A 25,162-nucleotide genomic window follows, 5' to 3' on the forward strand; every position below is an offset into this window, starting at 1 on the left:
TGAACGAAGGCGTGGTGGCTGACAACTGTTGTCTTTTTTACTGTAATTGTGATATTAGCAATGATGTAAAAATAATTAAGGTTAACTATATGTTTTCTAATGATCAATTAATAGTTAACTAATTTTGTATTATTTTTTATATAGAACATGAATATATATTGATAATTACTTTTTTTTTAATTACAGTTAACTAATATGTGATACATAGTTAACTAACATTTATTTTTATACGTATGATTATTTTTAAAATAATCGAAATTTGACGTTCAGTTGTTTTTTTGTTATATTTGAATAATTTTGAAAATAATTAAGGGATAATTATATGTTTCCTAACGATTAACTATACTTGTGTTGGTTATCTAAAACATGAATACATAATGTTAATTATATTTTTTTTATTAGTTAAAGTTAACTAATAAGTGACTACTGGTTAACTGACAGTTAACTAATTTGATGTACTGTTAATTTTAAGATATATTATTGTTAAATTTATCTAAAAATGATTTTAGGATGTTAATAGTTTTTTTATTAAATTTAATTTATAAATGGTTAACTACATATAAACTGACAGTATATCAGCTTTTTTTTACAAATAAATAAATTTATATCGTGTATTCATATTTATTAATTGTTTATAATGAGTTGATGAATTTTTTGTTTTGTTGGATTTTTTTTTCTCAAATGCTTGTTGTTTTTAGTTTTTTGGTTTCTCTTTTACCGTTTATGGCATATAATTCAAATTATCAGTTACTATAATTAAGGATTATTAAAGATTCTTGAATATTAATGGCTATATATTTATGCTTTGAGATTTTGTAGGAGATTTTGATTCTTGCAACCACTTCCTTCCTTTTTTATAGTTGACAGTAATCCTCAAATATCATAAAGTTATTTGTGCAATTTAAAAACTTAAAAAATATGTCATCAACTTTTTTTTGGTCAACAGTAAAAATCTAATTAAATATAACCATGTAGGGTACTTATTAATTTTTCTCAAACATAAAGGGTTAGGTAACGAGATGAACCAATCTCCACCTTTTAAGTGAGATTCGCTAAATATGGGCCGAAGGCCCTTAACTTATCTCCCATCTCACTAGGCCGAAATCGTAACAGTCTGTCTCCCCCGTATCATGCAGGGACTGCAGTCCATTTCCAAACAAAAGAGGCCCACTTACTAGATGAGTGATATAAAATTATATTATATGACTCATTTTTCATAAAATAAATATTAATAATCTATAGATTTTTATTTGTGAAAGCCTTTCGGTTTGCTTTAAAAATGTATATTCATACCTCAGGATTGAATTCAATTAAAAATGCAAATTTATGTAAACTAGAAATCTTAAAAAAAAAAAAAAACCAACTCTAAAAGTATGAATGGGAATTTTGATTTCTAAATTTAAAATATTACTACAACTCATAAACATAAATAGAATGGAAAATTTAGATATCTGTATAAACAACCCTTACTCAATAGGGTATGCAAAATAAATTTTAATGACAAAATACTTGCATGAATTGAGTTTGCCTCGTATATGTATCAACCATCCATTAATAATATGATGCGTGATATTATTGAATATAATTAAACAATCAAAAAGAAACATTTAAATTCTCATAAAATATTACTAATTAAAATGACTTTTTTTAATGAAATGATTAATATGATATTTGTTGACTATCACACAATTAATGAATAGTTTATTATTTTAGGCCTAATGTCTTAAAAAAAACCCCGACCTTTTAGCCCCTTTTCAATCATACCCTGACGTTGAAAAATTTATCAATTTTACCCTATTTTGCATTTTTGTGTTTCAATTGTACCCTGAAAAATTAAATTAACGTCTTTTGCGTTTGGAAATTTGTTTAAAACATTCTCCATGTCTCGCATATATTGATTATATATTTTTAAAATTTATTTAAATTTAGTTAAATTAATTAAGAATTTAAATTAGTGTTAATTTGATTATGGTTTTTAGTTAGTTTTTAAAAATAAAGGACTTATTTCTACTTTTTTGAATAAAAAAGAATTTAATTTCATGTTTAGACTTAATTAATTGAATGATTTCATCATTTAAGTAAAAAAATTAACAAAAATTAAAATATTGGGGTACAATTGAAAACGGAAAATTCAAAAGTGGGTAAAATTGACAAATTTTCAACGTCGGGGTGGAATTGAAAAAAAGTTTAAAGGTGAGGGGTTTTTGAGTGATTAGGCCATTATTTTATGTGATTATAATGTGATGCATCATTTTGTATATTATCGGAAATCTTCATTTAATGTAACATATCAATAGCTTAAACATGTAGATTGCCATATTTTGAAAATTTATTATCAAACTATCATTGGCAAACTTTACAGTATGAACACTTACAAAATTCAAGTCAATGTTCAGGTAATGCGTTTTCTGTTATAACTTTTCAAAAAATTGCAAACAATTCGATCAACTTGGTGCCCCTCACATTCTGGGAAAGCCAATTGCATCCCTATTTTGAAACTTTGTTTTTTCTAAAGGGTGTATGTTTAATATTTTTTACTTTAATTATTAAGATAATTCAACTCTTCTTATTTCAATTACACGCTTCCAATTCAAATCTGTTTAGTTAAGACATTACAAATTGGTATCTCTTTTTTGTTTAGATTCTAACTCGAGAATATGGATGAGCATTTGGTCGGTCCGGATAAAATAGAACCAAATTCTCCCAAATTGACCTTCTCAAAAGTAAAACTGACCGATATTATAATATAACCACAATCAAATTGGCCGAAAAATACAAACAAAATTTTGAAAACCAAACTAAACCAAAAACCAAATTTGTTGGAATATTGGTAGGTCCAGCTAAAACCGAAAAAAATACAAAAAAATAATATATGCTTTTCTTATAATATCAAATATTAAGTTATTCGACAGGTTTGGTTAATTTTATTTTTTAAAAATTAAAATGAAACCAAATCGAATAACAAACAAAAAAATCAAAACTAAAACCATACCGAACTAACTTAATACACCGAATATCGTCAATTTGATCGGTTAATTAAGTAAATTCGACCTTTTGCTCATCCCTACTCGAGACTTTTCGACATGGAAGAAAGAGTTTTTACTATTCCATTTATTTTTTGTTGCTGGTGGTACTCCCATTTTAATTGTTTATTAATCCATTTTGAAATTTAATACTAGTAGTAATAATATAATATCCATTTCAATGCTTGACCATTGTTAAAAGAATGTCTACTATGTTCCACTTGATATAAATGTACATTAATGTGGGGCTCATGCTGCTAAGTTTTCATAGGCTTTCAGATATTTGTATTTATTCAAATTCAAAGTTGACGACTTTTATACATGTACATATATATACTTTTAGATTTTGTTATAGCATCACATTAAATCCTCAGCAAAAAAAAATTCTCATCTATTTCTTTCTCTTCTTTGTCGTCGTCTCCGGTTGCCTCCATTTCGCTACGGAAAAAGAAACTTAGAATTGATCGATGTTGAGAGATTCGGCGTCATCAGTTCAAGTTTTTGCTGTATTTGCTATTTGTATAATTGGTGTAGTAGTTGATGCACAGAATCAAACTCTAGCTACTACTGATCCTGATGAAGGTACTAACAAAAATCATATTTTAATTCCTTCATCTTCCATATCTACTACTATATATATAATTCATGTACATAATTGTATGCTATTATAGATGATATTTGTGATTGATTTGTTTCTGCTCAAAAAGATAAACATTAAAACAAAATTTAGATTTGTCATTGTTACATGTGATGATGAGCTGTAGTGAATGTACTGGTTTCAATAATTTAGTCCTTGATAAATAATAATTGCCTTTTTTTGTCATTTTTTATTTGTTTAAAATTATTGACGAGTTCTAACTTGTATTAATTTTTATTATCAAAATCAATTGGTAAAATCATTTTTAGATCTAAGCTTTTGGCCATTTTATTAAATATATTTTTGAAAAATAATTTGAATATTCTAGTCTGTAAATTTTATAAATTGCGATAAATATATCCCAACCACGGGTCTATAATTCTCATTTTAAATCAAAATAACTTTTTTTAAATTAAAATTAAAAATTAATTATGTAAAATAATAATTAGTTAAATTTAAAATCTTAAAAATAAATATAATTTAGAATTAGAATTTATTTGTCTTTAAAATTGGCCAAATGTGGGGTAATTTTTAAAAGTGTTTTGAAATTTGATGTTTAATGATGAAAAAGAAGGTTGTTGGCATATAAATAGCATAATAGACCACTGTTTGATATGTCAACCTAATTTTATCAGTTGTTAATGGCGGCTTAAATCATAATGAAACATTTTGGACCCACCATCGCGCCATCTTTTGAATTTTGTGACCACAATAATTAAAGTTATAAGCAATGTTTTAAAATTCGGACCGGTGGGTATGTCCACCGGTTCAAGGTTCAAGATAATCCATTAACATTAAAAATATTGATAAGTACAGGTCGAGCATTGAACTCCATATTTCAAAAATGGAGAATATCAGCAGACCAAACTCAATGGAACATAAGCGGAGAGCTGTGCAGCGGAGCAGCCCTGGGTTCTTCTCCTACCATCGACGATCAGACTTACAATCCCTTTATCAAATGCGACTGCTCTGCCAGTAACCGCACCATTTGCCACATCATTGCTCTGTACGTTCTCTTCTTTTTATAATGCACTCCATCTGTTTGGTTTTATGTCTCTTACAATAATTTCATTAGTTAAAATTGATGTGTTAGAATTTCCACCTACTTAAGATTCTTATTACTGTTTGCAGGAAAGTTTATTCGATGGACGTGGCAGGTGACATTCCAGCTGAGCTATGGACTTTGACTTTCCTTACCAATTTGTAAGAATCATTTCTTATTCGTGTGTGTAACTGCAGCATACATTTAAACAAACTACATTGTCACTTATGCTTTAAAATGTACTAAATTTGTCTCTGTTTTTATATAGGAATTTGGGTTTGAATATGCTTACTGGTAGCCTGTCTCCATCCATTGCCAATTTAACACGCATGCAATATCTGTGAGCTATTCGAAATTCTACGCTTTATGTGACATACATGCCAGTGATTATCAATAGTTTTATTCTTCCAGTTAAACTCATTATAAATTTTTTATTTTGTTTAGGAACATGGGCATTAACTCCCTTTCGGGGGAACTTCCAAAGGAACTTGGATTGCTTACTGATTTAAGATTAATGTAAGTTTCTTTAAATGCAAGTCTGATGATTTTCATATTCAACAGATAGCATCAGATTTCTGTTTGATTCTGATTTTAGTATTAATGCTTTTAGATGAATGTTCTCATGCAAACACCAACTGTGATTTCTTTCCTTATGATATATCACATAGTTATATGCTCAGACTCCGTTATCTAAAATTATACTGCTCTTTTGACGTCGCAGTGGGTTTGGATCCAACAACTTCTCTGGTCCTCTACCGTCTGAGCTTGGGAAATGTACAAGGCTAGAACAAATGTAAGCTTTGATTTATTGTTGTTATTCTACCTCTTTTTTCTTTTTTAAACCGACAAAAAGCCAGTCATAGATTACAGCACTTTGTTAAGAGAAAAGCTAAATCTAACAAAGTATAAAGAAGTAGATTCAACATTTAAAACTAGAGTTTGTGTGAAAAAGTGAAACTAAATCCATTCTAGAACCCACTTTTCTTATCATACTGTAGCTATTTACAAGTTCTTCTCTCAAGATTATGAACTTTTAGACTGATGGAAAATTGTTTACCTTGATAGGTATATTGATAGTTCTGGAGTTCGTGGCGAGATTCCTGCAACATTTGTAGACCTTCGGAACATGGTCACTGTGTAAGACATTTGCACAACTTTTCTCTGATAACATCTTTTCTGAATTTCATCAACAAAATACATTATTTTATTTTTTTGGCCTGAGAAATTATGACTGTTGGTCTCAGGTGGGCATCTGACAATGAGTTTACAGGCAGAATACCTGACTTCATAGGGAATTGGTCAAAACTTTCATCCTTGTAAGACAAGTCTCTGTTAATTCTCTTCACATCAAAATCCATTAAATGAGATTTATTAGTTACTTTATGCAATTGCTTTAAAGGACTAGTCAGTGAAATTTATTCAGACAGTGAACTCTTACTGCAGGAGGTTTGAAGGTAACTCCTTCCAAGGTCCAATTCCATTAGCATTATCCAACCTTGTATCATTGACAGAACTGTGAGTGCCTGCATGTTTGAGTGTTTTTCTTTGTACTTTACAGATCTATTATAGTGACAAATTATTATTAAAATGTAGGAGAATAAGCGGTCTATCAAATGGGAGTTCTTCATTGGAATTTATTAAAGGCATGGTGTCTTTAACAGTCTTGTAAGGAAACACGATTATGTCTTCTGATTTTTTATGTTTCGGTTTTAGATTACATCATTGCTTTTTTGAAGAAAATCTTTATTGTATTATGACAACTCGGTACATATCATGCAGGGTGCTGAGGAATGATATGATATCAGATTCAATTCCTTCGAATATTGGGGAGTATCAGAATTTGACACAGTTGTAAGTTACATATTATTTAATGGATCCTTTTAGATGTACTTTTAGCTGGCAAGGTCTTTAGTGTACCCTTGGGTTGGCAAGTCTTAGTATCCCACGGGTGCTGAGGAATGATATGATATCAGATTCAATTCCTTCGAATATTGGGGAGTATCAGAATTTGACACAGTTGTAAGTTAAATATTATTTAATGGATCCTTTTAGATGTACTTTTAGCTGGCAAGGTCTTTAGTGTACCCTTGGGTTGGCAAGTCTTAGTATCCCACGGATTATTATTGACATGGCTGCATATTCTTTTTTCCCCCCAAAGCCTTACCAATAATTCCTTTGTGATTACTTGCTGAACTTAAAAGTAACTGCAAAGGTAGAAACCGTCTGGGATGGCATAAGAAAACTAGGTTAAGCTCTGCTACTTGCTCTAGTTGCATGGAGGATAGTTGCATTCTTCTTATTATTTCCAATAGTATCTCTAGTAGCTTTGCGATGACTTAGACTTTCGGCTGTAATGATCATTTTCCTAGGGATCTGAGCTTCAACAACATAACTGGACAGATACCAGAGTCGCTTTTCAATTTGAGCCAGCTCTCTTTCTTGTAAGATATCATTTCTTCTTACTCGTATCATGTTACATCTTAACACTAAATCTGTACTGAAGCATGTGCTGTTCTGTTCATGTTCAGGTTTCTTGGAAACAACAACTTAAATGGTCCTCTTTCAGCACAAAAGAGTTCACAGCTTGTAAATATGTATGTATTAATGATGTATGAGTGATTGACATTAATTATTTTACTAAAATGCTTGATGCCTTTCTCAAGTTGAGACAATTTTAGTGAATGCTGATGATTCTTGATTTCAATGAATTGGCTGAAATATTTACTTACTGTTTCTTTGAAAATTTAAAATTTGCAGAGATGTTTCATACAATAATTTAGCTGGAATCTTTCCTTCCTGGGTCAATGATCCAGAATTACAAGTGTAAGTTCTAGGTTCATTTGTTCTTTACTCCTGTACGATATTTCTGAATAATGTATGAGCATCATTTTACTATTGACTTATGTATGATAGAAACTCACAATAATATTTTTTATGTCTTTGTGGTTTCCATGCAGTAATTTAGTTGCAAATAATTTCACAATAGATCCTTCAAATAGCAGGTAAGACTTTTGATTCCTTATTACCTTTTAATGCCTAAGCATTCTAGTGGGGGGAACTGAGCTTAATGATTAATCATCAATATTATTTAGTATATTCGTTATATCATATTTGTGATTGATAAACTGCTAGAACGCTTTTTTATCTTGGACTCGTTCTCTGCATTAGAGTGAAAAAAGGAAGTCATTCCAAGCCTCAAATGTGCTAAATTCACTAATGAAAAGATTGCTTCAATGTGTTCAGCTATGAAAGGCAATTGGTGACTTTTTGTCCATTTCTAAAAGCTTTTACACCTCCTGACATAGTTGCATTCATTTAACAGTAGCTAATTCTTTTCAACTGTTTTTTTCACCGCCTACAAAGAAAGGCTTAGTGGTCGATTGATTAAGTCTTAAGTCTTAAATTCTTATTAAAGGGGCTTGGTTCTGCTCTTTAATTTCCTTTCTTCTTCCTGAAATTTAATCTGAAAGCTAAATGAGGGCATACCAGATAAGTTGTGCATGTAGTTATTTTTCCATGTAAAGTGGATAAAAATCAGGGCTTCACTAAACTATAGTTTACATATATTCTAGCTAGCAATTTGGGCTGGATTCTGATATGTGACCTACTTTGAAATATGGTACCTATTTTGATACATAACCCATGATTTAGTGACCCAAATTGTTTACTCTTGCAAAATTCAATGATTCTAGTTTTGTTTCGTCAGAAGTAATTTTCATTGTTGGCATGCTATTGCAGTATCTCATATCTGCCTTGAAATCGTAGGCCAACGAGAAATAAATGTCCATAATAAAAATTCCTAGTCTCCCTCTGCAAACAAAAATAAATGTGGAAAACATTGATGTATCAAGCAGGAGTGTCCGTGTCCATAGTTTAACTAACTCTCAAAGACCTATTTCTTGTGTTGTGGGGAGGAGGGTCATGCTTAGTATAAGTGTATACTGTATAGGAGAATCAAGTTATTTCCATGTCAAATAGAATTTTTCTGGCATACTATAATTCGCTTATTATTTCACATACTTACGTTAGTTCTTTGACTTTCAGTGGTTTGCCATCAGGCCTGAACTGTATACAAAGAAATTTTCCTTGCAATCGAGAAAATCCAGTCTGTAAGTAAAACTAAAACATCATCTGTGAACACAGAGAATTTAAATCTTGGAATCAAGATAGTTTGCAAATTTCTTGACAAGAGCCTGATCCTGCTTTTCTGTATAGATTCTCAATTTGCAATAAAATGTGGTGGGCCGCCGATTACATCTTCCAATAATATTGCATACGAGAGGGATAATGCGACTCTTGGTCCGGCAACATATTATGTTACTGGTACGAGCAGGTGGGGTGTCAGTAATGTTGGACTTTTTACAGGCAACAACAATCCCCAATATAGCGTTTTTTCATCATCTCAAGTCACAAACACTCTAGACCCAGAGTTGTTTCAGACAGCTAGGGTCTCTGCTTCATCAATAAGATACTATGGTTTGGGGCTTGAGAATGGCAATTACACTGTCAACCTTCAGTTTGCAGAAATAGTTATTGAGGATGGGAACACCTGGAAAAGTCTTGGGAGGCGTATTTTTGATATTTACGTCCAGGTCTGTCTTTTGAGTTTTGATATAAAGTATTTTACATTTTATTTATTTATTTGATCTTTGAAATCTCTTTTGGAAGATTGTTCACTAGTCACTGTTTTCCACATCTAGTTTACATTATGACGGCAATTGTCAAGATTTGTTTGAAATTATAAAATATATGTAATACTTCCGGTAACAAGAAGAGTGCATTCCAACCATGTAAACAACATTTTCATTTGGTATTTTCTGAGTTCGAGTTTGTTATCTGATAGCCAGTGCCTTCTTAAGAAAATAATGATATTTGCAAAACATTCTCTTAAAACCTCTTATTAGGAAAACTATAGAAGCCGCTACCCTACTCTTTCTTCTTTTGAGACAGTAGTTTACCTTTCTTTTTTATTGAAGTCTTGAAGTTGTTATTCCAGGGAGATCGTGTTTTAAAGGATTTTGATGTAAGAAAAGAGGCAGGTGGAGTCTCTAAACGAGCGGTTGAAAGGAACTTCAAGGCTCATGTATCTGAAAATTACCTTGAAGTTCATTTGTTTTGGGCTGGAAAAGGAACTTGTTGCATTCCTTTGCAAGGTACATATGGACCATTGATTTCAGCAATCAGTGCTACCCCAGGTATTACTATAGACAACTAGTAAATTTTGGACTTTACTCGTCTAAATACCAGTTGATTAAGTTCTGTGCTTTATGCAGATTTTAGACCAACTGTTAGCAACATCCCACCAAGCAGCAAAAAAGACCGGACAGGTCTAATTGTAGGCATTGTCGTTGGGGTTGGAGCAGCTGGCTTTCTGCTTGTTTTTGTGATTTTCTTTGTGATTCAAAAAAGAAAAAGGCAAAGCGCCTACGACGGTGAAGGTAACTGAAAACAAAAATCATTCTGTCATATATCTGTAGTACATGCTGTTACTCACAAACATACTTTTTATTTTACTGTTAGTTGCTTGTAGGATTTATTCTCATCTTCCCTGTTCCACTGAAACTTTATTGGATTCTATTAAGAAACACCCAAATCGTTAGTTCTAGTTATTATGGTTGGACCCGATCCCATTTTATAATGTGGGCTCTTATACTCTTAACTCATTTATACTCCCTAACTTTGAGAAATGTTTTTGTCCCAAAATTCTTGTCCACTTTCAAAAAGTAACTAATTTTTACACTCAATTTTCCTATATTACCCCTATTTAAAATCCACTAATGAGTAAATTGAAAGTAAATTGTAAGTGGACTCTTATATTAAATAGGGGTATGGCAAGGAAAGTAAGAATTTTTTTACAATACCCATAGACAATAATTGCTTTTTTTAAACTGTGTGATAAAGACAAAGTGGACAACTCTATTGGGACGGATGGAGTAATTAATAACTTGCGCCTATTAATCAATAATCCTAATTGAATCCTTGCAGCTTACATTCAATGACTAGACAAAGTTTCTCATTTAACAGTTGTTTTTGTTTTTGTTGTAATTTCAGAGTTCCTAGGTATAGAAGCTAGACCATACACTTTCAGTTATGCTGAACTGAAGACTGCAACAGATGACTTCAGTCCTTCCAATAAGCTTGGAGAGGGAGGATTTGGACCAGTTTATAAGGTATGTAATTATTTTAACTCAACTATGATAGTTTAATCTCAATAAGATAGTTGTTGATAAGAATTGCCACCTTCAGTGACTAGTATAAATACACAGCCAATGTACATGGTTTTGGTGCTCAGCATCAAATCTACCTTTCAATAATGAGATTTTATCGGTTCATGGAGTGTGTGTACTTTTCTTTCTGATTATCTTCATCTGAATTCTGTTGTTGATAGGGAAAACTTAATGATGGGAGAATGATTGCTGTAAAGCAACTTTCGGAGGCATCTCACCAAGGAAAGAGCCAGTTTGTAACAGAGATTGCTACCATTTCTGCTGTTCAACACCGTAACCTTGTTAAATTGCATGGATGCTGCATTGAAGGAAATAATCGCCTCCTGGTTTACGAGTTTCATGAGAACAGGAGTCTTGATCAAGCATTATTTGGTACAGTACTTGCAAAATATTTGATGTCACACCACACACATAATAAGCATTTTGTGAAAAAATAGTTAAACATAGTTTGCATAATACAGGAGAAAGATGTTTGAATCTTGACTGGCCAACACGTTATGAAATTTGCTTGGGAGTAGCCAGAGGTCTAGCTTATCTTCATGAGGAGTCTAGGCTTCGCATTGTACATAGAGATGTGAAAGCCAGCAATATTCTTCTCGACTCTGATCTCACCCCAAAAATTTCAGACTTTGGTTTGGCCAAACTTTATGATGAGAAACAGACCCATATAAGCACCCGTGTTGCAGGGACAATGTAAGATCCTAACTACTGGCCCCTGTCTTTCTTTTTAACTGAGCTAATTTTCATTTTGATTATTTCACGACTTAAAGGAATAAATTCTATGACCATAATACATTGTCTCGTGACGTTATTACTATTGTAGTGGGTATCTTGCGCCGGAGTATGCCATGCGTGGACTCCTGACAGAAAAGGCTGATGTCTTTGCCTTTGGAGTTGTGGCCCTGGAGGTCGCAACGGGGAGGCCAAATTCAGACCCTAGCCAGGAAGAAGAAAAGATTTACCTTCTTGAATGGGTACGTTTTAATTATTTCTTAGTTCTTTACTAAATTCATCTATGAATAACCTGTCAATGAAATTGAACGTCCGTTTAATCATTTTGCTATCAAATGTACCCGTTTACAGGCCTGGCACCTGCATGAAAGCAACCGTGAGAAAGAACTGGTTGATCCCAAATTATTGGAGTTCGACGAGGAGGAAGTAACACGGTTGATAGGAGTTGCTCTTTTATGCACCCAAACTTCACCAGCGCTTCGTCCGGCAATGTCGCGTGCAGTGGCTATGTTATCTGGTGATACCGAAATAGGCACTGTAAGTTCAAAACCTGGATACTTGACTGGCTGGAAATTTGAGGACAGCAGCTTTATGAGCGACGGGAATGTAACAAAAGGAACCGATTCTAGCTTTTACAATTCATCTTCAAGTACTAGCATGGTGCCTGATGCAAAACAAAGTCCAAAACCATTTCTCCAGGAGATCATTGGAGAAGGTAGATAAGAAACATTCTTTTCAATTGTAACTAATATTTTGGCATTGCCTTTTCATTTTTGTTTGTTTTATTTTATTTGTGATTTGAGTTGAGAGATCATGTACATATTTGTAAAATTAGAGTGTGTATTTATGGAGAAGCTAGAATGTATGTATTCTATATTTTTGGAAAATTTAACAAGTCAATTTTTTTTAATTTTGTTAATTATAGTCTGTTTTGATTTAATTCGTTTTAATTGTCGCCAAAGTTAGCCAAAGTGTGTAATGCTGACATGGATGCACACACATCATGTGTGTGATTGTTGCTGAATATTGTAAGCTTGTAGGAGCATATCAACAGGTAGACGCTCAAGTGCACGTTCATGGACGCAGCAGCAAGTATATCCTCGATCAATAATGCGTATGTTTGACCTTTGTTAAAAGAATATCTACTATACCAACGGGATTGGTCCAAGTGTAAGCGGCTTGCTATCGCTTAAACAAGATCCCGAGTTCGAGTCTTTTGAATGCAGAAAATTTCTGCTGGCAGACTCACTTACCATGCTAGGTGCGCGATGCGGGTCGGATTCGGATTAATCAGGACGAAGCCTTGTAAACCAGATGGGCAAAAAAAAAATGTCTACTATCTTCAAATTGATACAAAGGCGCATAATTAATGTGGAGTTCATGCTACTGCTAAATTAACATAGGATTGAATTTATTCAAATTCAAAGTTGACGACTTTTATACATACATATATATGTATATATACACTCTTATATTTGGTTATAAACTCATAAGTCATAATTACTTTTCATCTTTTACTTTCTTTTCTTCTTCTTAGTCTCCCATCGCCTCCATTTCGCTGCGAAAAAAGAAATATAGAATTGATGTTGAGAGATTCAGCATCACCAGTTCAAGTTTTTGCTGTATTTGCGGTTTGTATTATCGGTGTAGTAGTTGATGCACAGAATAATCAAACTCGAGTTACTACTGATCCTGATGAAGGTACGTAATCATCTTTGAATTTCTTCGTCCTAAATTAATGTACATAATTACATGTTATTGTAAATGATATTTGTGATGAATTTGTTTTAGCTCTTGATAAGTTAATAATTGCTTCTTGAAAAAAAATGATGGATGGGTTTTAAGTGTTGATGGTTAACATATACTCACATGAATTTGGCCTTGAATAAAGGATCATTTCACCCCCTCAACTTGGCACGTAATATTAAAAAGGTCATTTTCAGAGTTTTTAGATCAAACTAACCCGCAACTATGCCAAACCGGATCAAACACACCCTCCCCCACTCTCACCTCTGCTCTTGAAACACACTCTCCATTAGAAAATGGAAAAAAGTTAAAAATGATCCTTAATATTAATCAAATTCATTAATTTAATATTTAATAATTTTTAATTATCTATTTAATACATATAATTTAAAAACTTCAGATATCATTTAAAATTTTATATAAAAATATAGGAAACTTATTGCACTTTTTACATGTTTAATGAAACCAAAATTTATATGACCTAACCCTAATCATCTTCTCAAATTCCTTGCGCCGCCACCTCCATCACCAACAGCCACCGTTGCCGACCTTCTTCAGAACCTCTACTCAGGCGATTGCATCTCGTTGGACGAAGCAAAACTACTCCTCCGGCTTTCTGAGGATCTCGTTCTCGCTAGGCGTAATTCGTCTGCTATCGCCTTCGCCATTTCCGGTTGTTCGCCATCCTTGTCGAGCAGCAACCATCGTTTTCTTCTAGCAACCAGCGTCGCCATCACCTGCAACCGTTCATCGACTTTTGAAGTTCGTTGCTTTATCGCCGTTTATCGTCGGTTGTTATTTTTTTCTTTGAATTGGTTTGATTTACTGGAAATTGGTTTGTTGTATTTTTTGTTTCAATTTTATTGATTTGCTGGAATAAAACCATAATTTTGCTCCTCTTTTATTTATCCTTTTGCTATAAATCATGGAGGCAGGCGGTAGTTTAGTTTGGGAATTGAGAGCAGCCGTGGCTAGTTCTAGGTGTTAATTAGGTTAGGTTAATCCAGTTTGGCTGCTCGGCAAGGGATGGAAGGAACTGTGGCGGCGGCAGCAGCTTGAGTTTAGGTTTAATTAATTTTTTTGAGTTAGTTACTGTTGATTAGGTGTTAAATTAGAATAATTAGATTTAATTAGTGTTAATTATAATTTTGATTGTGTTTAATTAGAATTAAATTGTAGTTAATTAGAATTAATTTTTGGGTTTACAATCTCACTCTCTTTTTGGGGTGTTTTTGTGTCAGAGGGGTTAATTTGAGCGAAAGACGCAAGTTGCGGGTCTGTTTGATCCAAAAACGTTCAAAATGACTCATTTGATATTTCGTGCCAAATTGAGGGGGTGAATTGATCCTTTGTTCATTTGGCGTTAAATATTTTGGTTAGCGAACTATGCCCACGATATAATTATCGAAGTATAAAAAATTTATTGAACGGTCACCAAACTATTAACTTATACAAAACGGTTATCAAACTATAAGAAATGAATTACGGTACAATAATATTTGTTTTAAAATGGATACCAAATTATACATGTAGATAAAGAAAAGTTATACAGCCATGCAAAAGGTTGATAACTATTCAAAAAAATTATACTTTGATAATCATTTTATATAAAAATTATAATTAGATAACTATTTAGTAAAAATACAACAATTTGATAACTATTTTATAATGCTACAACTATTTTGGCAATTGTAAAAATTTGGGACTAGTTTTCAAAGCGCTTTGACATCTGTTTTTTAATGATGAAAAAGAAGGATCTGGATATATAATACAGGCCACTGTTGGATAAGTCAACCTAATTTTATCAGCTGTTATTCTGATTCTGTTATAAAGTAATGGCGGCTTAAAGCGCATTGAAACATTTTGGACCCACTGCTGCGCCATCTTTTGAATTTGCGACCACAATAACATAAGCTAGAAGCTTGACTTGTAGCTTCAAAAAAATAAATAAAAAAATATTAGCATCATTGTTGCTAAGTTATCATGAGACTAATTAAGTTTCCCTTTAATTTTTAAATTTGCGTTTGATCTAAAGTGGCATAATTACAGGTCGAGCATTGAACTCCATATTTAAAAAATGGGGAATATCAGCTGCTCAAAATCAATGGAACATAAGTGGAGAGCTATGCAGTGGAGCAGCCCTCGGCCATTCTCCTACCATAGACGATCCGAGTTACAATCCCTCTATCAAATGCGATTGCTCTGACAATAATCGCACCATTTGCCACATCACTGCTCTGTATGTTTCCTTTTTTTGGTTTCTTTTTATTATGCATTCCATCTGTTTGGTTTTATGCCTCTATGGCTGAAAAATTGTAGAGTAAAATTTAGGCTTAACCATTATTAGTTTCTTAAACTATACGTCTTTAAGTTAACTATTTTTAAACTTAGCTTTCTCTTCTTTATCCATAAACTCAGTAAAAACGTGTCTTCTAGTCATTCGGTGGATTTGTTAAGTGGCATATTTTTCATAGAAGTAACTCGCCAATTTTGCAGCGTGAACGGGAGGACTTAAAGACACGTATTTTATAAGTTCAAGGATTAGAAATAGACAAAATTTAATTTAGGGACTAATTAATAAAAAAGTGTATAGTTAAGGACCTAATAATGGGTTTATCCTAAATTTTTTAACTTCAATATAATTTGATCCCTTCATGGATTGGGATTCCCTCAAGTTCAAAATGAACCTGAGGGGATCATGTTTACGATCTACACCGTTCATTTTAAGATGAATGGTGTAGATTAATTTAATTAAATTATACTTTTTTGATTTATACCGTTCATTTTACAATGAACGGTGTAAATCGTGAACATGGCCCTCTCTAGTTCAAATCCCGAACAGATACATTTTGGTCAATTAACATAAAAAGTAATGTTATTATTCAGTTAGTCGAAAAAATACTAACTATTATCAATTTGCCACCGAGTTTTGCATGTACGGTAGATTCTTTAATAATTAATATGTAATAATTTAATAATTTTAATAATTAATAAAATTTGAGAGAACCAACTTCAATATTAGGTCTTATGTAATATTTAATAAATTAATAAATTAATAATTCTAATAATTAATAAATTTTAAATTCACCATGTATATTAATTATTAAAGGGTTGATTGTATATCTCTGCCTATGCACAGACATTGTTACTAAATTTATATATAATAATAAATAATTTCTATATAATCTAATAATAATTATTTTTTATGCAAGTGAAAATTCATTATATAAATTGATAATTATGTCTGATCTTCATTCAGGTTTATGTTCTGTTTCTTTCTTACCAAGAAAGCACTCAATTTTTTTTTAAAACAAAACTAACTTTCTGTGTGTGAAACTTTTTAAAAATACAAATTCTTCCGGAAATTTAAAATTCATTTCAAAGCTATTAAAAAAGAATTAATATCTAAAAACTTTAACTACATTTTTCTAAGAGTTTAATATATAAAAATAATTTTAAACTACTTATTCTTTTTTTTTTGGTAAGTTTTTCTATTTAAATAATAGTTATATTTTCAAAATTTAATCTTATGAGTGTATTAGAATGTTATTTAAATTTGTTCTCATGATTTTAATGTAATTCTTTACATATAATTTTATTTATAATTACATATATGTAATCTTTCCTTTGCTATATTTGTAAAAAATGGTATTGTCATTTTACTTGTTTAGGTGCTATTTAGTTTAGACAGATTTTTTTTATAAAAGGAATCATTGGTTATCCGAATCCAAGTAATTAACAGTAATGATCACTGGACTATCATTTTTCTCCCTGAACACTCTTAAATTTTAATTCACACCTCAATGGCCCCTAAATTTTTATTTAATAATTTGGTTGTTCCCACCGTAATTTTTTCTAATTCCGTTAATCTTTTTCGATTTATCATCTAACTTGGTAGTTTATTTCGTGTATCAAAAAATAAAATTTTAAGCGTTCATATAGGACTTTAATCGGCAATGCCACATCATCAAAATTGACTGAAAGGGTGCATGAATAATGACACAGACAACTATGTTATTAAATAAAAGTTTGAAACAATTTTGAAACAGAGGCGATAGTCAAGGGAAAGTTAGTGTAAATTATCCAGATAATCCTCTCAACAACAATTTTTTTAATTATGAGTTGCACCGCGTGATCTATAAAAATATTCCACTACTTAGATTCTTATTATTGTTCGTAGGAAAGTTTTTGCGCTTGACGTGGCAGGTGAAATTCCAGACGAGCTATGGACTTTGACTTTCCTTACCAATTTGTAAGATTTATTATTCGTGTGTGTAAGTAACTGCAGCATACATTTAAACAAACTACATTGTCACTTATAATTCTTTCATTAATACGCATGATGCATATGCTTTAAAATGTACTAAACTTGTTCCATTTTTCTATAGGAATTTGGCTCAGAATATGCTTACTGGTAACCTGTCTCCATCCATTGGCAATTTAACGCGCATGAAATATCTGTGAGCTATTCTAAATTTTACTTTTGCTTTATGTGACATGCCAATGATTATCAATTGGTTTATTCTTCCATTTAAACTCATTATAAGGTTATGTATTGTTTAGGACCATGGGCATTAACTCCCTCTCTGGTGAACTTCCGAAGGAACTTGGATTGCTTACTGATTTAAGAATAATGTAAGTTTCTTCGAAATGGAAGTCTGATGATACTGCTATTCAACAAATGACATCATATTTTTGTTCTCAAGTGCAATTCTTTAATACTGAGTTCAATATTAATGCTTTTAGTTTTAGATGAATCTCATGCAAATGCAAATTGCATTTTCTTTCCTGATGATATATTTAACAGGAGAAATTAGGTAGACTCAGTCTCCAATATCTAAAATTGAACTGTTATTTTGACGTCGCAGTGGTTTTGGATCCAACAACTTCTCTGGTCCTCTACCGTCTGAGCTTGGGAATTGTATAAGGCTAGAACAAATGTAAGTTATGATTTGTTGTAATTCTACCATGTTTCTATTCTTTTAATAAACCTACAAAAAGGCAGCTATAAATTACACCATCCTGTTAAGAGAAAAGCTAAATCTAAGAAAGTAGAAAGAACCGGATTCAACATATAAAAACTAGAGCTTGTGTGAAAAAGTGAAATTAAATCCATTCTAGAACCCACTTCTCTTATCATGCTGTGGCTACTTTACAAGTTCTTCTCTCAAGACTTATGAATTTTTAGACTCATGAAATTTGTTTACCTTGATAGTTATTTTGATAGCTCTGGAGTTAGTGGCGAGATTCCTTCCACATTTGCTGACCTTCGGAACGTGGAAACTGTGTAAGACATTTGGGCAACTTTTATCTGATAATATCTTTACTGAATTTTATCAACACAATATAGTATTCTTATTTTTGCCTGAGTAGTTACTATTGTTGGTCTCAGGTGGGCATCTGATAATGAACTTACAGGCAAGATACCTGACTTCATAGGGAATTGGTCAAAACTTTCCGTCTTGTAAGACAAATCTTTATTATTTTTTGTCCGATCAAAATCGATCAAATGAGATTTATTAGTTATTTTATGCAATTGCTCTAATAGACTAGTCAGTGGAATTTATTCAGATACTGAACTCTTACTGTAGGAGGTTTGAAGGTAACTCCTTTGAAGGTCCAATTCCGTTAGCATTATCCAACCTTGTATCATTGACAGAACTGTGAGTGCCTTCAGGTTTGAGTGTTTCTGTTTGTACCTTACATATCTATTATAGTTACACATTGTTACTAAAATGTAGGAGAATAAGCGGTCTATCAAATGGAAGTTCTTCACTGGCATTTATTAAAGGCATGATGTACTTAACAATTTTGTAAGGCAACAGGATTATTTCTTCTGATTCTTTAAGTTTCGGTGTTAGATTACATCATTGCTTTTCTGAAGATATCTTTATGGTATTATGACAAATAAGTACATATCATGCAGGGTGCTGAGGAATGACAATTATCAGATTCAATTCCTTCAAATATTGGAGAGTATCAGAATTTGACACACTTGTAAGTTAAATATATTTAATGGATCCTTTTTAATATCTTTAGTGTACCCTTGGGTTGGCCAGTCTTAGTATCTCACCGGTTTATTATTGACATGGCTGCATTTGCTTTTTTTTTTCTTTTCCCAAAGCCTTACCAATAATTCCTTAAAATTATCAATCTTAACTATAAAGATTTTCAGTTGTATGTGCATATGTGATTAGTTGCTGATAACTTAGAAGTAACTCCAAAGGTAGAAATTTAGGTAAAGCTCTGCTACATGGTCTAGTTGCATGGAGGATAGTTGCCTTAGCCTTATACTTATTACTACCAATAGTTTCTCTAGTAGCTCTGCTATCACTTAAATCTTTTGGTTGTAACGGTCATTTTTCTAGGGATCTGAGCTTCAACAACATAACTGGGCAGATACCAGAGCCGCTTTTCAATTCGAGCAAGCTCTCTTTCTTGTAAGATATCATCTCTGCTTACTCATGTGATGTTACATCTTAATACTTAATTTGTACTGAAGCATGCACTGTTCTATTCATGATCAGGTTTCTTGGAAACAACAACTTAAACGGTCTTCTTTCAGCACAAAAGAGTTCACAGCTTGTAAATATGTATGTATAAATGATGTATGAGTGATTGACATCAATTATTATTATATTTAAATGCTTGATGCCTTTCTCAAGTTGAGACAGTTTGTATGAAAATTATTGATTCTTGATTGCAGTATTTCATGAATTAGCTGGAATATTTATTTACTGTTTCTTTGAAAATTTAAAATTTGCAGAGATGTTTCATACAATAAGTTAGCTGGAATCTTGCCTTCCTGGGTATTGGATCCAGAATTACAAGTGTAAGTTTTAGGCTCCATTGTTTTTTACTCCTCTACGATATTTCTCAACAATGTATGAGAATCATTTCCTGCGGACTTATGGATGATAGAAACTCACAATAGAATCTTTATGTCTTTGTTGTGTCCATGCAGTAATTTAGTTGCAAATAACTTCACAATAGACCCTTCAAATAGCAGGTAAGTCTTTTGATTCCTTATTTACCTTTTAATGCCCAAGCATTCTGGTGGGGGAACTGAGGTTACTGATTAATCATCAATATTATTTAATGTATTCGTTACATCATTTGTGTGATTGATAAACTGCTAAAACGCCTTTTTTTTATCAGAAGGAAGTCATTCCAAGCCTAAAATCTGCTAAATTCACTAATGAAAAGATTTCTTCAATATTTTCAGCTATGAATGGTGATTGGTGAATTTTTGTCCATTTCTAAAAGCTTAAATACCTCCTGTCATAGTTGCCTTCATTTAACAGTAGATAGTTTAACAATTGCTTTTTCTGCTCTTTAATTACCTCTCTCCTTCTTGCAATATAATCTAAAAGCTAAATGAGAACATTCCTGATACCGCATAAGTTGTGCATGTAGTTATTTCGCCATGTAAAGTTGGATAAAAAATCTGGGGGTCACTAAACTACAGTTTATACATATTGTACTCAGCAATTTGGGCTGGATTCTGACAGGTGACCTACTTTGAAATACGGTATATTTTGATATATAACCCATGGTTTAGTGACTCAATTTTTTTTGCTCATGTAAAGTTATGTTTTGAGTGTTGTTTCATCAGAAGTAATTTTCTTTGCGGCATGCTAACTAATGCAGTATGCAAGTATCTGCTATTTTAAATCGTAGGCCAGCAAGAAATAAATGTCCATAATAAAAATTCCTACTCTCCCTTTGCGAACAAAAATAAATGTCGAAAACTTGGTTGTATCAGTTAGAGGTAAACATCTGCTTCTTCAGGAGTGTCCGATTCCATAGTTTTACTAACTCTCAAAGTCCAATATCTTGTGCTGTGGGGAGGAGGGTCATGCTAAGTATAATTTTATACCATATAGGAGAATCAAGTTATTTCCATGTTATATATAATTTTTCTGACATATATATAATCGGCTTACTATTTCACATACTTTCCCTAATTCTTTCGCTTTCAGTGGTTTACCATCAGGCCTGAACTGTATTCAAAGAAATTTTCCTTGCAATCGAGAAATTCCAGTCTGTAAGTACAACTAAAAACACCATTTGGAACACACAGTTTTAAATCTTGGAATCAAGATAGTTTGTAAAATTCCTGACAAGAGCCTATCTTGCTTTTCTGTATAGATTCTCAATTTGCGATTAAATGTGGCGGACCGCAGAAGACATCTTCCAATAATATTGTATATGAGAGGGATAATGCGAATCTTGGTCCGGCAACATATTATGTTACTGATACGAGTAGGTGGGGTGTCAGTAATGTTGGATATTTTACAGGAAACAACAATCCTCAAAATAAAGTTTTCTCTCCATCTCAAGTCACAAACACTCTAGACCCGGAGTTGTTTCAGACAGCTAGGGTCTCTGCTTCATCAATACGCTACTATGGTTTGGGGCTTGAGAATGGCAATTACACTGTCAACCTTCAGTTTGCAGAAATAGTTATTGAGGATGGAAACACGTGGAGGAGTCTTGGGAGGCGCATTTTTGATATTTACATCCAGGTCTGTCTTTTGAATTTTAATATCAAGTATTTTAAGTTTTATTTATTTATTTAATCTTTGAATCTGTTTTGGAAGATTGCTCATTAGTCACTGTTTTTTCAACTAGACTTTATACTATGACGGCAGTCGTCAAGATTTGTTTGAAATTATAAAATATATATTATATACCATACTTTTAAAGAATGTATTGTATGGAAAATCAAGAAGAGTGCATATATCCCATGCAAAAAAAAATTTCATTTGGTATTTTGAGAGAGTGAGTTTGTTATCCGATAGCCAGTACCTTTTTTTTAATTAAAATCTTGAAGTTGTTATTCCAGGGAGATCGTGTTTTAAAGGATTTTGACATAAGAAAAGAGGCAGGTGGAGTCTCTAAACGAGCTGTTGACAGGAACTTCAAGGCCCATGTATCCAAAAATTACCTTGAAATTCATTTGTTTTGGGCTGGAAAAGGAACTTGCTGCATTCCTTTCCAAGGTACATATGGACCATTGATTTCAGCAATCAGTGCTACCCCAGGTATTACTATAGACAAATAGTAAATTTTGGACTTTACTCGTCCAGATAACAGTATATTAACCTGTGCTTTATGCAGATTTTAGACCAACTGTTAGCAACATCCCACCAAGCAGCAAAAAGGACCGGACAGGTTTAATTATAGGCATTGTCGTTGGGGTTGAAGCAGCAGGGTTTCTGCTTGTTTGTGTGATTTTCTTTGTGTTTCAAAAAAGAAAAAGGCAAAGCACCTACGATGATGAAGGTAACTGAAAACAAAAAATCATTCTGTCATATATGCGAGTGCATGTTTGTATCCACCATTATACTTTGTAATTTTACTGTTAATTGCTTGTAGGCTTTCATCTCATCTTCCCTGTTCCAATGAAATTTCATTGGATTCTGTTAAGAACCCCCAAATAATTAGTTCTAGATATTATGGTCATGGTTGGACCCAATACCATTTTATAGACATGTGGGCTCTTATACTCTTAACTCATTTATAATCAATTACTTTCACATATTAATCAATAGTTCTAATTGATTCCTAGCAGCTTACATTCAATGACTAGACAAGAAGTTTCTCATTTAACCGCTGTTTTTGTTGTAATTTCAGAGTTCCTAGGTATAGAAGCTAGACCATACACTTTCAGTTATGCTGAACTGAAGACTGCAACAGATGACTTCAGCCCTGCCAATAAGCTTGGAGAGGGAGGATTGGGACCAGTTCATAAGGTATGTAATTATTTTAGTACTATGTTAGTCTAATCTCAATGAGATAGTTGTTAATGATTATTGCCACCTTCAGTAAGTAGTATAGATACACAGCCAGTGTACATGGTTTCGGTGCTCAGCATCAAATCTACCTTCCAATAATGAGATTCGATTGGTTCATGGAGTGTGTACTTTTCTTTCTAATTATCTTTATCTGAATTCTGTCCTTTATAGGGAAAACTTAATGATGGGAGAATGATTGCTGTAAAGCAACTTTCTGAGGCTTCTCGCCAAGGGAAGAGCCAGTTTGTAACAGAGATTGCTACTATTTCCGCTGTTCAACACCGTAACCTTGTTAAATTGCATGGATGCTGCATTGAAGGATATAATCGTCTCCTGGTTTACGAGTTTCATGAGAACAGAAGTCTTGATCAAGCATTATTTGGTACAGTACTTGCAAAATATTTGCTGTCACGCAAACACACACATAATATGCATTTTGTGAAAAAATAGTTAGTTTGCATAATACAGGAGAAAGAAGTTTGAATCTTGACTGGTCAAGACGTTATGAAATATGCTTGGGAGTAGCCAGAGGTCTAGCTTACCTTCATGAGGAGTCAAGGCTTCGAATTGTACATAGAGATGTGAAAGCCAGCAATATTCTTCTTGACTCTGATCTCAACCCGAAAATTTCAGACTTTGGTTTGGCCAAACTTTATGATGAGAAAATGACCCATATAAGCACCCGTGTTGCAGGAACAATGTGAGATCGGAATTACTAACCCCTGTTTTTCTTTGCACCTAAAATAACTTTCATTGTAATTATTTCTTGAATTAAAGGAATTTATATGACCATAATGTATTATCTCGTGACATTATTTCTATTGTAGTGGGTATCTTGCACCGGAGTATGCCATGCGTGGACACCTGACAGAAAAGGCTGATGTCTTTGCATTTGGAGTTGTGGCCCTGGAACTCGCAACAGGGAGGCCAAATTCAGACCCGAGCCAGGAAGAAGAAAAAATGTACCTACTTGAATGGGTACAATTAAATGATTTCTTAGTTCTTTGCTAATTTCATCTATTAGCAATTTGTCAAGGAAATTGAATGGCCGTTTAATCCTTTTGCTTTCAAATGTATCCCATTACAGGCCTGGCACCTGCACGAAAACAACCGTGAGAAAGAACTGGTGGACCCCAAATTATCGGAGTTTGACGAAGAGGAAGTAACAAGATTGATAGGAGTTGCTCTTTTATGCACCCAAACTTCACCAACTCTTCGTCCGTCAATGTCACGTGCAGTGGCTATGTTATCCGGTGATACAGAAGTAGGCACTGTAAGTTCAAAACCTAGTTACTTGACTGGCTGGAAATTTGAGGACAACAGCTTTATGAGCGACAATAATGTCACAAGAGGAACCGATTCTAGCTTTTACAATTCATCTTCAATTACAAGCATGGTGCCTGATCCAAAAGAAAGTACCACACCAATTCTCCATGAGATCATTGGAGAAGGTAGATAAGCAACATTCTTTTCAATTGTAATTATTTTGGTATTTACTTTTCATTTTTGTCTGTTTTATTTTAGTTGTGATTCGAGTTGAGAGATCATGCACATATAAAATTAGAGTGTATATTTGTAAAATTAGAAGCTAAAATGTGTGTATTCTATTTCTTTTGGAAAATTTCAAAATTCCAATGAATTAATACAATTTATGGAGTTACTAATAGATGAAGCTAAAGTCGAACTTGCAAAGGTTTAGGGAGAATTTCAATTCTAAATTTTTAATTTTGTTACTATAATCTATTTTAATTTAAGTCTTCAACAAACAAATTAAAATAATAGTTCAACCAAAAAATTCTTAAATATGTTTTTTTCCCATGAATCTGTAAGCATCAGATTTATATCATGAACTTTACATTGTAATAAACAAAAAATAATAGAACATAATGTTCTGCACTATCAATTGCCACCCAATTTCAGTGGCGTCAACAAATAATAATTACATTCTGCCATGA

At 32.7% G+C, this 25,162-nt stretch overlaps 1 protein-coding gene and 1 pseudogene across 1 annotated transcript; both read left to right on the plus strand.

The window, feature by feature from the left end:
* Nucleotides 1–3,393: 3,393 nt before the first annotated feature.
* Nucleotides 3,394–12,571, plus strand: LOC126675413 (probable LRR receptor-like serine/threonine-protein kinase At1g56140). Its single transcript, XM_050370049.2, has 24 exons — nt 3,394–3,605; nt 4,477–4,666; nt 4,792–4,863; nt 4,971–5,042; nt 5,147–5,218; nt 5,424–5,495; nt 5,768–5,839; nt 5,947–6,018; nt 6,146–6,217; nt 6,296–6,367; nt 6,482–6,553; nt 7,072–7,143; nt 7,231–7,296; nt 7,460–7,525; nt 7,660–7,704; nt 8,747–8,811; nt 8,918–9,294; nt 9,699–9,897; nt 9,976–10,140; nt 10,754–10,872; nt 11,091–11,301; nt 11,391–11,622; nt 11,753–11,903; nt 12,013–12,571. The coding sequence occupies exons 1-24, from the start codon at nt 3,491–3,493 to the stop codon at nt 12,382–12,384; spliced, it is 3,093 nt and encodes a 1,030-aa protein (XP_050226006.1). The 5' UTR covers nt 3,394–3,490; the 3' UTR covers nt 12,385–12,571.
* A 646-nt stretch (nt 12,572–13,217) lies between these two features.
* LOC126675412 (probable LRR receptor-like serine/threonine-protein kinase At1g56140) lies at nt 13,218–24,790 on the plus strand (annotated as a pseudogene).
* The last annotated feature ends 372 nt before the right edge of the window (nt 24,791–25,162 follow it).

The sequence above is a fragment of the Mercurialis annua genome, linkage group LG3 (genome assembly GCF_937616625.2).
Source record: "Mercurialis annua linkage group LG3, ddMerAnnu1.2, whole genome shotgun sequence".
Classification (NCBI taxonomy): Eukaryota; Viridiplantae; Streptophyta; class Magnoliopsida; order Malpighiales; family Euphorbiaceae; genus Mercurialis; species Mercurialis annua.